The sequence below is a fragment of the Haliotis rubra genome, unplaced genomic scaffold (assembly GCF_003918875.1).
Source record: "Haliotis rubra isolate DU_JTF1 unplaced genomic scaffold, ASM391887v1 Scf53, whole genome shotgun sequence".
Taxonomy (NCBI): domain Eukaryota; kingdom Metazoa; phylum Mollusca; class Gastropoda; order Lepetellida; family Haliotidae; genus Haliotis; species Haliotis rubra.
In genome coordinates, this window is record NW_025767224.1 from 3,034,709 (window position 1) to 3,049,493 (window position 14,785).

Here is a 14,785-nt window from a genome sequence, read left to right on the forward strand (position 1 = left end):
ACACTATCCGTTTAATAATCAATTCATGGAATCGGTTTGTGAAGGTATGCCTACTTTCGTCTAGGAGTACTATGTCCACAATGTAAAGTAACTGTCTGTCATGCAGAGTGTGAGGACTACTTCTATGGGGAGCAATGCAGCTCTAGATGTGGCCATTGTCGTGACAACGCCACCTGCAACAACACGTCAGGCGAGTGCCCGGATGGATGTGAACCAGGATGGCAAGGGATGACGTGTGACCAAGGTAACCAGATCGTTTGTCTTTCACTTTCACTTAAATAAAAGCAATTTTGCTTCAAAAAAATCACGGTACAATATTTTGGAATATTTTTTTTATGTTTCTGTACCCTAATGTATCTACAACCCACTATAACAATTGTAAAGTTTGTTTAATTATACCTGTTATGGAATCGAGATAGCATGCATCTAGTATGTCAAGTAGGGAGATGTGACTGTCTATACTGCCTGATTGTGTTTGTAGAAGCTGTGTTTGCACTTGGTATTTCTGCACCAACAGGCTAGCTACCACAAACATATACAGTCGTCACTTAACTTAACCCACACGTTATACTATTCAAATGTGTTTTCCATGACTGTGTTTGTTTCTCTGCTCATCTAAAAATATTCTATACATTCACAAATTAGATGCGTATCTAATACAAATATTTCCTTTGGACCCTTTACATTTTGTCTACAATGGTTGGATCCCGCCAGTAAAACCTGTTCCATGATTTTCAATTCACGGCACCGCTTATTACTGGGATAGAGAAAAGATCCGGACAGCTTTCATTTCTTTATCAGTACTTTGGTTTCCACAGAACAGGGAGTCCATTATGTGTGAAGTAGATAGTAGCATTGGGGAATAGTTGAATAATTATTGTCAAATACACACGAACCTGCAACACTTTTGTAATGTCTTTTGGTTGAAAGTACTTGGAACACACGCTTCATGAGGCCACTCGCGTGGATTGTTGAATGTTGTGTGACGTTCCAGAGTGCAGTGACTACAGGTTCGGTGACCAGTGTGACATTGAGTGTAGATGTAAGGACAGGCAGGAAGTGTGTGACAAGAGGACAGGTCAGTGTGACTCTGGATGTGAAGACGGATGGACAGGACTGGACTGTCAGACACGTGAGTAGTGTGGTCATTGTGATCACCGTCAGCTGTCAGACCCACTTATTATACACGTATCTGTGAAATACCTGAAATATTTCAGAACTAGTTTCATACTAAGTGCATCTTCGGTATTTATTTATAGAAGACAGTTACATGTACACAATCTTTTATGACTAATTACTATGAATAAACAATTGTGACTTTCATCGTATTGACATACGATTCACCAATATATTGGAGAAAACAAAATGGTATCTTTTGATATTTAACGTTAACTCCAAAGGATAAAGTCAAAGACCTTTTGCCGAAGGACCAGTAACATAACTACATATTGATTATCACCTACGTTTTGCACCTGTAATATTGGATCCTCCCTCCACGGATATTCTGATGTAATTTTCACAGCGTGCCAGGACGGGACCTACGGCTTCAACTGTACAGGCAGATGTGGGAGGTGTCAGGGTGGACAGCCATGTGACAAAATAGGAGGAGAGTGTCAAACATGTGCCCCGGATTCAAGCCACCGTTTTGTCAAGGTAAGGAGCTGCAAATAAAGTGCATCAAGATTGCAGGATATTATTCACACTATCCGTTTAATAATCAATTCATGGAATCGGTTTGTGAAGGTATGCCTACTTTCGTCTAGGAGTACTATGTCCACAATGTAAAGTAACTGTCTGTCATGCAGAGTGTGAGGACTACTTCTATTGGGAGCAATGCAGCTCTAGATGTGGCCATTGTCGTGACAACGCCACCTGCAACAACACGTCAGGCGAGTGCCCGGATGGATGTGAACCAGGATGGCAAGGGATGACGTGTGACCAAGGTAACCAGATCGTTTGTCTTTCACTTTCACTTAAATAAAAGCAATTTTGCTTCAAAAAAATCACGGTACAATATTTTGGAATATTTTTTTTATGTTTCTGTACCCTAATGTATCTACAACCCACTATAACAATTGTAAAGTTTGTTTAATTATACCTGTTATGGAATCGAGATAGCATGCATCTAGTATGTCAAGTAGGGAGATGTGACTGTCTATACTGCCTGATTGTGTTTGTAGAAGCTGTGTTTGCACTTGGTATTTCTGCACCAACAGGCTAGCTACCACAAACATATACAGTCGTCACTTAACTTAACCCACACGTTATACTATTCAAATGTGTTTTCCATGACTGTGTTTGTTTCTCTGCTCATCTAAAAATATTCTATACATTCACAAATTAGATGCGTATCTAATACAAATATTTCCTTTGGACCCTTTACATTTTGTCTACAATGGTTGGATCCCGCCAGTAAAACCTGTTCCATGATTTTCAATTCACGGCACCGCTTATTACTGGGATAGAGAAGAGATCCGGACAGCTTTCATTTCTTTATCAGTACTTTGGTTTCCACAGAACAGGGAGTCCATTATGTGTGAAGTAGATAGTAGCATTGGGGAATAGTTGAATAATTATTGTCAAATACACACGAACCTGCAACACTTTTGTAATGTCTTTTGGTTGAAAGTACTTGGAACACACGCTTCATGAGGCCACTCGCGTGGATTGTTGAATGTTGTGTGACGTTCCAGAGTGCAGTGACTACAGGTTCGGTGACCAGTGTGACATTGAGTGTAGATGTAAGGACAGGCAGGAAGTGTGTGACAAGAGGACAGGTCAGTGTGACTCTGGATGTGAAGACGGATGGACAGGACTGGACTGTCAGACACGTGAGTAGTGTGGTCATTGTGATCACCGTCAGCTGTCAGACCCACTTATTATACACGTATCTGTGAAATACCTGAAATATTTCAGAACTAGTTTCATACTAAGTGCATCTTCGGTATTTATTTATAGAAGACAGTTACATGTACACAATCTTTTATGACTAATTACTATGAATAAACAATTGTGACTTTCATCGTATTGACATACGATTCACCAATATATTGGAGAAAACAAAATGGTATCTTTTGATATTTAACGTTAACTCAAAGGATAAAGTCAAAGACCTTTTGCCGAAGGACCAGTAACATAACTACATATTGATTATCACCTACGTTTTGCACCTGTAATATTGGATCCTCCCTCCACGGTTATTCTGATGTAATTTTCACAGCGTGCCAGGACGGGACCTACGGCTTCAACTGTACAGGCAGATGTGGGAGGTGTCAGGGTGGACAGCCATGTGACAAAATAGGAGGAGAGTGTCAAACATGTGCCCCGGATTCAAGCCACCGTTTTGTCAAGGTAAGGAGCTGCAAATAAAGTGCATCAAGATTGCAGGATATTATTCACACTATCCGTTTAATAATCAATTCATGGAATCGGTTTGTGAAGGTATGCCTACTTTCGTCTAGGAGTACTATGTCCACAATGTAAAGTAACTGTCTGTCATGCAGAGTGTGAGGACTACTTCTATGGGGAACAATGCAGCTCTAGATGTGGCCATTGTCGTGACAACGCCACCTGCAACAACACGTCAGGCGAGTGCCCGGATGGATGTGAACCAGGATGGCAAGGGATGACGTGTGACCAAGGTAACCAGATCGTTTGTCTTTCACTTTCACTTAAATAAAAGCAATTTTGCTTCAAAAAATCACGGTACAATATTTTGGAATATTTTTTTATGTTTCTGTACCCTAATGTATCTACAACCCACTATAACAATTGTAAAGTTTGTTTAATTATACCTGTTATGGAATCGAGATAGCATGCATCTAGTATGTCAAGTAGGGAGATGTGACTGTCTCTATACTGCCTGATTGTGTTTGTAGAAGCTGTGTTTGCACTTGGTATTTCTGCACCAACAGGCTAGCTACCACAAACATATACAGTCGTCACTTAACTTAACCCACACGTTATACTATTCAAATGTGTTTTCCATGACTGTGTTTGTTTCTCTGCTCATCTAAAAATATTCTATACATTCACAAATTAGATGCGTATCTAATACAAATATTTCCTTTGGACCCTTTACATTTTGTCTACAATGGTTGGATCCCGCCAGTAAAACCTGTTCCATGATTTTCAATTCACGGCACCGCTTATTACTGGGATAGAGAAAAGATCCGACAGCTTTCATTTCTTTATCAGTACTTTGGTTTCCACAGAACAGGAGTCCATTATGTGTGAAGTAGATAGTAGCATTGGGGAATAGTTGAATAATTATTGTCAAATACACACGAACCTGCAACACTTTTGTAATGTCTTTTGGTTGAAAGTACTTGGAACACACGCTTCATGAGGCCACTCGCGTGGATTGTTGAATGTTGTGTGACGTTCCAGAGTGCAGTGACTACAGGTTCGGTGACCAGTGTGACATTGAGTGTAGATGTAAGGACAGGCAGGAAGTGTGTGACAAGAGGACAGGTCAGTGTGACTCTGGATGTGAAGACGGATGGACAGGACTGGACTGTCAGACACGTGAGTAGTGTGGTCATTGTGATCACCGTCAGCTGTCAGACCCACTTATTATACACGTATCTGTGAAATACCTGAAATATTTCAGAACTAGTTTCATACTAAGTGCATCTTCGGTATTTATTTATAGAAGACAGTTACATGTACACAATCTTTTATGACTAATTACTATGAATAAACAATTGTGACTTTCATCGTATTGACATACGATTCACCAATATATTGGAGAAAACAAAATGGTATCTTTTGATATTTAACGTTAACTCCAAAGGATAAAGTCAAAGACCTTTTGCCGAAGGACCAGTAACATAACTACATATTGATTATCACCTACGTTTTGCACCTGTAATATTGGAACCTCCCTCCACGGTTATTCTGATGTAATTTTCACAGCGTGCCAGGACGGGACCTACGGCTTCAACTGTACAGGCAGATGTGGGAGGTGTCAGGGTGGACAGCCATGTGACAAAATAGGAGGAGAGTGTCAAACATGTGCCCCCGGATTCAAGCCACCGTTTTGTCAAGGTAAGGAGCTGCAAATAAAGTGCATCAAGATTGCAGGATATTATTCGCACTATCCGTTTAATAATCAATTCATGGAATCGCTTTGTGAAGGTATGCCTACTTTCGTCTAGGAGTACTATGTCCACAATGTAAAGTAACTGTCTGTCATGCAGAGTGTGAGGACTACTTCTATGGGGAGCAATGCAGCTCTAGATGTGGCCATTGTCGTGACAACGCCACCTGCAACAACACGTCAGGCGAGTGCCCGGATGGATGTGAACCAGGATGGCAAGGGATGACGTGTGACCAAGGTAACCAGATCGTTTGTCTTTCACTTTCACTTAAATAAAAGCAATTTTGCTTCAAAAAAATCACGGTACAATATTTTGGAATATTTTTTTTATGTTTCTGTACCCTAATGTATCTACAACCCACTATAACAATTGTAAAGTTTGTTTAATTATACCTGTTATGGAATCGAGATAGCATGCATCTAGTATGTCAAGTAGGGAGATGTGACTGTCTATACTGCCTGATTGTGTTTGTAGAAGCTGTGTTTGCACTTGGTATTTCTGCACCAACAGGCTAGCTACCACAAACATATACAGTCGTCACTTAACTTAACCCACACGTTATACTATTCAAATGTGTTTTCCATGACTGTGTTTGTTTCTCTGCTCATCTAAAAAATATTCTATACATTCACAAATTAGATGCGTATCTAATACAAATATTTCCTTTGGACCCTTTACATTTTGTCTACAATGGTTGGATCCCGCCAGTAAAACCTGTTCCATGATTTTCAATTCACGGCACCGCTTATTACTGGGATAGAGAAAGATCCGGACAGCTTTCATTTCTTTATCAGTACTTTGGTTTCCACAGAACAGGAGTCCATTATGTGTGAAGTAGATAGTAGCATTGGGGAATAGTGTAATAATTATTGTCAAATACACACGAACCTGCAACACTTTTGTAATGTCTTTTGGTTGAAAGTACTTGGAACACACGCTTCATGAGGCCACTCGCGTGGATTGTTGAATGTTGTGTGACGTTCCAGAGTGCAGTGACTACAGGTTCGGTGACCAGTGTGACATTGAGTGTAGATGTAAGGACAGGCAGGAAGTGTGTGACAAGAGGACAGGTCAGTGTGACTCTGGATGTGAAGACGGATGGACAGGACTGGACTGTCAGACACGTGAGTAGTGTGGTCATTGTGATCACCGTCAGCTGTCAGACCCACTTATTATACACGTATCTGTGAAATACCTGAAATATTTCAGAACTAGTTTCATACTAAGTGCATCTTCGGTATTTATTTATAGAAGACAGTTACATGTACACAATCTTTTATGACTAATTACTATGAATAAACAATTGTGACTTTCATCGTATTGACATACGATTCACCAATATATTGGAGAAAACAAAATGGTATCTTTTGATATTTAACGTTAACTCCAAAGGATAAAGTCAAAGACCTTTTGCCGAAGGACCAGTAACATAACTACATATTGATTATCACCTACGTTTTGCACCTGTAATATTGGATCCTCCCTCCACGGTTATTCTGATGTAATTTTCACAGCGTGCCAGGACGGGACCTACGGCTTCAACTGTACAGGCAGATGTGGGAGGTGTCAGGGTGGACAGCCATGTGACAAAATAGGAGGAGAGTGTCAAACATGTGCCCCGGATTCAAGCCACCGTTTTGTCAAGGTAAGGAGCTGCAAATAAAGTGCATCAAGATTGCAGGATATTATTCACACTATCCGTTTAATAATCAATTCATGGAATCGGTTTGTGAAGGTATGCCTACTTTCGTCTAGGAGTACTATGTCCACAATGTAAAGTAACTGTCTGTCATGCAGAGTGTGAGGACTACTTCTATGGGGAGCAATGCAGCTCTAGATGTGGCCATTGTCGTGACAACGCCACCTGCAACAACACGTCAGGCGAGTGCCCGGATGGATGTGAACCAGGATGGCAAGGGATGACGTGTGACCAAGGTAACCAGATCGTTTGTCTTTCACTTTCACTTAAATAAAAGCAATTTTGCTTCAAAAAATCACGGTACAATATTTTGGAATATTTTTTTATATTTCTGTACCCTAATGTATCTACAACCCACTATAACAATTGTAAAGTTTGTTTAATTATACCTGTTATGGAATCGAGATAGCATGCATCTAGTATGTCAAGTAGGGAGATGTGACTGTCTATACTGCCTGATTGTGTTTGTAGAAGCTGTGTTTGCACTTGGTATTTCTGCACCAACAGGCTAGCTACCACAAACATATACAGTCGTCACTTAACTTAACCCACACGTTATACTATTCAAATGTGTTTTCCATGACTGTGTTTGTTTCTCTGCTCATCTAAAAATATTCTATACATTCACAAATTAGATGCGTATCTAATACAAATATTTCCTTTGGACCCTTTACATTTTGTCTACAATGGTTGGATCCCGCCAGTAAAACCTGTTCCATGATTTTCAATTCACGGCACCGCTTATTACTGGGATAGAGAAGAGATCGGACAGCTTTCATTTCTTTATCAGTACTTTGGTTTCCACAGAACAGGGAGTCCATTATGTGTGAAGTAGATAGTAGCATTGGGGAATAGTTGAATAATTATTGTCAAATACACACGAACCTGCAACACTTTTGTAATGTCTTTTGGTTGAAAGTACTTGGAACACACGCTTCATGAGGCCACTCGCGTGGATTGTTGAATGTTGTGTGACGTTCCAGAGTGCAGTGACTACAGGTTCGGTGACCAGTGTGACATTGAGTGTAGATGTAAGGACAGGCAGGAAGTGTGTGACAAGAGGACAGGTCAGTGTGACTCTGGATGTGAAGACGGATGGACAGGACTGGACTGTCAGACACGTGAGTAGTGTGGTCATTGTGATCACCGTCAGCTGTCAGACCCACTTATTATACACGTATCTGTGAAATACCTGAAATATTTCAGAACTAGTTTCATACTAAGTGCATCTTCGGTATTTATTTATAGAAGACAGTTACATGTACACAATCTTTTATGACTAATTACTATGAATAAACAATTGTGACTTTCATCGTATTGACATACGATTCACCAATATATTGGAGAAAACAAAATGGTATCTTTTGATATTTAACGTTAACTCCAAAGGATAAAGTCAAAGACCTTTTGCCGAAGGACCAGTAACATAACTACATATTGATTATCACCTACGTTTTGCACCTGTAATATTGGATCCTCCCTCCACGGATATTCTGATGTAATTTTCACAGCGTGCCAGGACGGGACCTACGGCTTCAACTGTACAGGCAGATGTGGGAGGTGTCAGGGTGGACAGCCATGTGACAAAATAGGAGGAGAGTGTCAAACATGTGCCCCCCGGATTCAAGCCACCGTTTTGTCAAGGTAAGGAGCTGCAAATAAAGTGCATCAAGATTGCAGCATATTATTCGCAATATCCGTTTAATAATCAATTCATGGAATCGGTTTGTGAAGGTATGCCTACTTTCGTCTAGGAGTACTATGTCCACAATGTAAAGTAACTGTCTGTCATGCAGAGTGTGAGGACTACTTCTATGGGGAGCAATGCAGCTCTAGATGTGGCCATTGTCGTGACAACGCCACCTGCAACAACACGTCAGGCGAGTGCCCGGATGGATGTGAACCAGGATGGCAAGGGATGACGTGTGACCAAGGTAACCAGATCGTTTGTCTTTCACTTTCACTTAAATAAAAGCAATTTTGCTTCAAAAAAATCACGGTACAATATTTTGGAATATTTTTTTTATGTTTCTGTACCCTAATGTATCTACAACCCACTATAACAATTGTAAAGTTTGTTTAATTATACCTGTTATGGAATCGAGATAGCATGCATCTAGTATGTCAAGTAGGGAGATGTGACTGTCTATACTGCCTGATTGTGTTTGTAGAAGCTGTGTTTGCACTTGGTATTTCTGCACCAACAGGCTAGCTACCACAAACATATACAGTCGTCACTTAACTTAACCCACACGTTATACTATTCAAATGTGTTTTCCATGACTGTGTTTGTTTCTCTGCTCATCTAAAAATATTCTATACATTCACAAATTAGATGCGTATCTAATACAAATATTTCCTTTGGACCCTTTACATTTTGTCTACAATGGTTGGATCCCGCCAGTAAAACCTGTTCCATGATTTTCAATTCACGGCACCGCTTATTACTGGGATAGAGAAGAGATCCGGACAGCTTTCATTTCTTTATCAGTACTTTGGTTTCCACAGAACAGGGAGTCCATTATGTGTGAAGTAGATAGTAGCATTGGGGAATAGTTGAATAATTATTGTCAAATACACACGAACCTGCAACACTTTTGTAATGTCTTTTGGTTGAAAGTACTTGGAAACACACGCTTCATGAGGCCACTCGCGTGGATTGTTGAATGTTGTGTGACGTTCCAGAGTGCAGTGACTACAGGTTCGGTGACCAGTGTGACATTGAGTGTAGATGTAAGGACAGGCAGGAAGTGTGTGACAAGAGGACAGGTCAGTGTGACTCTGGATGTGAAGACGGATGGACAGGACTGGACTGTCAGACACGTGAGTAGTGTGGTCATTGTGATCACCGTCAGCTGTCAGACCCACTTATTATACACGTATCTGTGAAATACCTGAAATATTTCAGAACTAGTTTCATACTAAGTGCATCTTCGGTATTTATTTATAGAAGACAGTTACATGTACACAATCTTTTATGACTAATTACTATGAATAAACAATTGTGACTTTCATCGTATTGACATACGATTCACCAATATATTGGAGAAAACAAAATGGTATCTTTTGATATTTAACGTTAACTCCAAAGGATAAAGTCAAAGACCTTTTGCCGAAGGACCAGTAACATAACTACATATTGATTATCACCTACGTTTTGCACCTGTAATATTGGATCCTCCCTCCACGGTTATTCTGATGTAATTTTCACAGCATGCCAGGACGGGACCTACGGCTTCAACTGTACAGGCAGATGTGGGAGGTGTCAGGGTGGACAGCCATGTGACAAAATAGGAGGAGAGTGTCAAACATGTGCCCCCGGATTCAAGCCACCGTTTTGTCAAGGTAAGGAGCTGCAAATAAAGTGCATCAAGATTGCAGGATATTATTCACACTATCCGTTTAATAATCAATTCATGGAATCGGTTTGTGAAGGTATGCCTACTTTCGTCTAGGAGTACTATGTCCACAATGTAAAGTAACTGTCTGTCATGCAGAGTGTGAGGACTACTTCTATGGGGAGCAATGCAGCTCTAGATGTGGCCATTGTCGTGACAACGCCACCTGCAACAACACGTCAGGCGAGTGCCCGGATGGATGTGAACCAGGATGGCAAGGGATGACGTGTGACCAAGGTAACCAGATCGTTTGTCTTTCACTTTCACTTAAATAAAAGCAATTTTGCTTCAAAAAAATCACGGTACAATATTTTGGAATATTGTTTTTATGTTTCTGTACCCTAATGTATCTACAACCCACTATAACAATTGTAAAGTTTGTTTAATTATACCTGTTATGGAATCGAGATAGCATGCATCTAGTATGTCAAGTAGGGAGATGTGACTGTCTATACTGCCTGATTGTGTTTGTAGAAGCTGTGTTTGCACTTGGTATTTCTGCACCAACAGGCTAGCTACCACAAACATATACAGTCGTCACTTAACTTAACCCCACACGTTATACTATTCAAATGTGTTTTCCATGACTGTGTTTGTTTCTCTGCTCATCTAAAAATATTCTATACATTCACAAATTAGATGCGTATCTAATACAAATATTTCCTTTGGACCCTTTACATTTTGTCTACAATGGTTGGATCCCGCCAGTAAAACCTGTTCCATGATTTTCAATTCACGGCACCGCTTATTACTGGGATAGAGAAAGATCCGGACAGCTTTCATTTCTTTATCAGTACTTTGGTTTCCACAGAACAGGGGAGTCCATTATGTGTGAAGTAGATAGTAGCATTGGGGAATAGTTGAATAATTATTGTCAAATACACACGAACCTGCAACACTTTTGTAATGTCTTTTGGTTGAAAGTACTTGAAACACACGCTTCATGAGGCCACTCGCGTGGATTGTTGAATGTTGTGTGACGTTCCAGAGTGCAGTGACTACAGGTTCGGTGACCAGTGTGACATTGAGTGTAGATGTAAGGACAGGCAGGAAGTGTGTGACAAGAGGACAGGTCAGTGTGACTCTGGATGTGAAGACGGATGGACAGGACTGGACTGTCAGACACGTGAGTAGTGTGGTCATTGTGATCACCGTCAGCTGTCAGACCCACTTATTATACACGTATCTGTGAAATACCTGAAATATTTCAGAACTAGTTTCATACTAAGTGCATCTTCGGTATTTATTTATAGAAGACAGTTACATGTACACAATCTTTTATGACTAATTACTATGAATAAACAATTGTGACTTTCATCGTATTGACATACGATTCACCAATATATTGGAGAAAACAAAATGGTATCTTTTGATATTTAACGTTAACTCCAAAGGATAAAGTCAAAGACCTTTTGCCGAAGGACCAGTAACATAACTACATATTGATTATCACCTACGTTTTGCACCTGTAATATTGGATCCCTCCTCCACGGTTATTCTGATGTAATTTTCACAGCGTGCCAGGACGGGACCTACGGCTTCAACTGTACAGGCAGATGTGGGAGGTGTCAGGGTGGACAGCCATGTGACAAAATAGGAGGAGAGTGTCAAACATGTGCCCCCGGATTCAAGCCACCGTTTTGTCAAGGTAAGGAGCTGCAAATAAAGTGCATCAAGATTGCAGGATATTATTCACACTATCCGTTTAATAATCAATTCATGGAATCGGTTTTGTGAAGGTATGCCTACTTTCGTCTAGGAGTACTATGTCCACAATGTAAAGTAACTGTCTGTCATGCAGAGTGTGAGGACTACTTCTATGGGGAACAATGCAGCTCTAGATGTGGCCATTGTCGTGACAACGCCACCTGCAACAACACGTCAGGCGAGTGCCCGGATGGATGTGAACCAGGATGGCAAGGGATGACGTGTGACCAAGGTAACCAGATCGTTTGTCTTTCACTTTCACTTAAATAAAAGCAATTTTGCTTCAAAAAAATCACGGTACAATATTTTGGAATATTTTTTTTATGTTTCTGTACCCTAATGTATCTACAACCCACTATAACAATTGTAAAGTTTGTTTAATTATACCTGTTATGGAATCGAGATAGCATGCATCTAGTATGTCAAGTAGGGAGATGTGACTGTCTATACTGCCTGATTGTGTTTGTAGAAGCTGTGTTTGCACTTGGTATTTCTGCACCAACAGGCTAGCTACCACAAACATATACAGTCGTCACTTAACTTAACCCACACGTTATACTATTCAAATGTGTTTTCCATGACTGTGTTTGTTTCTCTGCTCATCTAAAAATATTCTATACATTCACAAATTAGATGCGTATCTAATACAAATATTTCCTTTGGACCCTTTACATTTTGTCTACAATGGTTGGATCCCGCCAGTAAAACCTGTTCCATGATTTTCAATTCACGGCACCGCTTATTACTGGGATAGAGAAGAGATCCGGACAGCTTTCATTTCTTTATCAGTACTTTGGTTTCCACAGAACAGGAGTCCATTATGTGTGAAGTAGATAGTAGCATTGGGGAATAGTTGAATAATTATTGTCAAATACACACGAACCTGCAACACTTTTGTAATGTCTTTTGGTTGAAAGTACTTGAAACACACGCTTCATGAGGCCACTCGCGTGGATTGTTGAATGTTGTGTGACGTTCCAGAGTGCAGTGACTACAGGTTCGGTGACCAGTGTGACATTGAGTGTAGATGTAAGGACAGGCAGGAAGTGTGTGACAAGAGGACAGGTCAGTGTGACTCTGGATGTGAAGACGGATGGACAGGACTGGACTGTCAGACACGTGAGTAGTGTGGTCATTGTGATCACCGTCAGCTGTCAGACCCACTTATTATACACGTATCTGTGAAATACCTGAAATATTTCAGAACTAGTTTCATACTAAGTGCATCTTCGGTATTTATTTATAGAAGACAGTTACATGTACACAATCTTTTATGACTAATTACTATGAATAAACAATTGTGACTTTCATCGTATTGACATACGATTCACCAATATATTGGAGAAAACAAAATGGTATCTTTTGATATTTAACGTTAACTCCAAAGGATAAAGTCAAAGACCTTTTGCCGAAGGACCAGTAACATAACTACATATTGATTATCACCTACGTTTTGCACCTGTAATATTGGATCCTCCCTCCACGGTTATTCTGATGTAATTTTCACAGCATGCCAGGACGGGACCTACGGCTTCAACTGTACAGGCAGATGTGGGAGGTGTCAGGGTGGACAGCCATGTGACAAAATAGGAGGAGAGTGTCAAACATGTGCCCCCGGATTCAAGCCACCGTTTTGTCAAGGTAAGGAGCTGCAAATAAAGTGCATCAAGATTGCAGGATATTATTCACACTATCCGTTTAATAATCAATTCATGGAATCGGTTTGTGAAGGTATGCCTACTTTCGTCTAGGAGTACTATGTCCACAATGTAAAGTAACTGTCTGTCATGCAGAGTGTGAGGACTACTTCTATGGGGAGCAATGCAGCTCTAGATGTGGCCATTGTCGTGACAACGCCACCTGCAACAACACGTCAGGCGAGTGCCCGGATGGATGTGAACCAGGATGGCAAGGGATGACGTGTGACCAAGGTAACCAGATCGTTTGTCTTTCACTTTCACTTAAATAAAAGCAATTTTGCTTCAAAGAAATCACGGTACAATATTTTGGAATATTTTTTTTTATGTTTCTGTACCCTAATGTATCTACAACCCACTATAACAATTGTAAAGTTTGTTTAATTATACCTGTTATGGAATCGAGATAGCATGCATCTAGTATGTCAAGTAGGGAGATGTGACTGTCTATACTGCCTGATTGTGTTTGTAGAAGCTGTGTTTGCACTTGGTATTTCTGCACCAACAGGCTAGCTACCACAAACATATACAGTCGTCACTTAACTTAACCCACACGTTATACTATTCAAATGTGTTTTCCATGACTGTGTTTGTTTCTCTGCTCATCTAAAAATATTCTATACATTCACAAATTAGATGCGTATCTAATACAAATATTTCCTTTGGACCCTTTACATTTTGTCTACAATGGTTGGATCCCGCCAGTAAAACCTGTTCCATGATTTTCAATTCACGGCACCGCTTATTACTGGGATAGAGAAAAGATCCGGACAGCTTTCATTTCTTTATCAGTACTTTGGTTTCCACAGAACAGGGAGTCCATTATGTGTGAAGTAGATAGTAGCATTGGGGAATAGTTGAATAATTATTGTCAAATACACACGAACCTGCAACTCTTTTGTAATGTCTTTTGGTTGAAAGTACTTGGAACACACGCTTCATGAGGCCACTCGCGTGGATTGTTGAATGTTGTGTGACGTTCCAGAGTGTAGTGACTACAGGTTCGGTGACCAATGTGACATTGAGTGTAGATGTAAGGACAGGCAGGAAGTGTGTGACAAGAGGACAGGTCAGTGTGACTCTGAATGTGAAGACGGATGGACAGGACTGGACTGTAATACACGTGAGTAGTGTGGTCATTGTGATGACCACCTCCAGCTGCCAAACCCATGTAACATACGC

The 14,785-nt window shown here is 40.4% G+C and overlaps 2 protein-coding genes across 2 annotated transcripts in view; both read left to right on the top strand.

Annotated features, from left to right (window-relative positions):
• Positions 1–7,898, top strand: part of LOC124253037 (multiple epidermal growth factor-like domains protein 6) — a 26,294-nt gene extending 18,396 nt beyond the window's left edge. The window contains exons 23-36 of the mRNA XM_046686752.1: positions 107–244; positions 995–1,132; positions 1,523–1,653; positions 1,806–1,920; positions 2,694–2,835; positions 3,302–3,351; positions 3,504–3,641; positions 4,390–4,527; positions 4,918–5,049; positions 5,202–5,339; positions 6,089–6,226; positions 6,617–6,747; positions 6,900–7,037; positions 7,785–7,898. Of these exons, the coding sequence (XP_046542708.1) occupies positions 107–244; positions 995–1,132; positions 1,523–1,653; positions 1,806–1,920; positions 2,694–2,835; positions 3,302–3,351; positions 3,504–3,641; positions 4,390–4,527; positions 4,918–5,049; positions 5,202–5,339; positions 6,089–6,226; positions 6,617–6,747; positions 6,900–7,025 (1,655 nt within the window). The 3' untranslated portion in view covers positions 7,026–7,037; positions 7,785–7,898. The remainder of the gene's footprint in view (positions 1–106; positions 245–994; positions 1,133–1,522; positions 1,654–1,805; positions 1,921–2,693; positions 2,836–3,301; positions 3,352–3,503; positions 3,642–4,389; positions 4,528–4,917; positions 5,050–5,201; positions 5,340–6,088; positions 6,227–6,616; positions 6,748–6,899; positions 7,038–7,784) is intronic.
• LOC124253038 (multiple epidermal growth factor-like domains protein 10) lies at positions 7,223–14,116 on the top strand. Its single transcript, XM_046686753.1, has 13 exons — positions 7,223–7,229; positions 7,785–7,922; positions 8,598–8,735; positions 9,487–9,624; positions 10,015–10,146; positions 10,299–10,436; positions 11,188–11,325; positions 11,716–11,847; positions 12,001–12,138; positions 12,888–13,025; positions 13,416–13,547; positions 13,700–13,837; positions 14,076–14,116. Exons 1-13 carry the CDS (start codon positions 7,223–7,225, stop codon positions 14,114–14,116), a joined length of 1,548 nt encoding a protein of 515 aa, XP_046542709.1.
• The last annotated feature ends 669 nt before the right edge of the window (positions 14,117–14,785 follow it).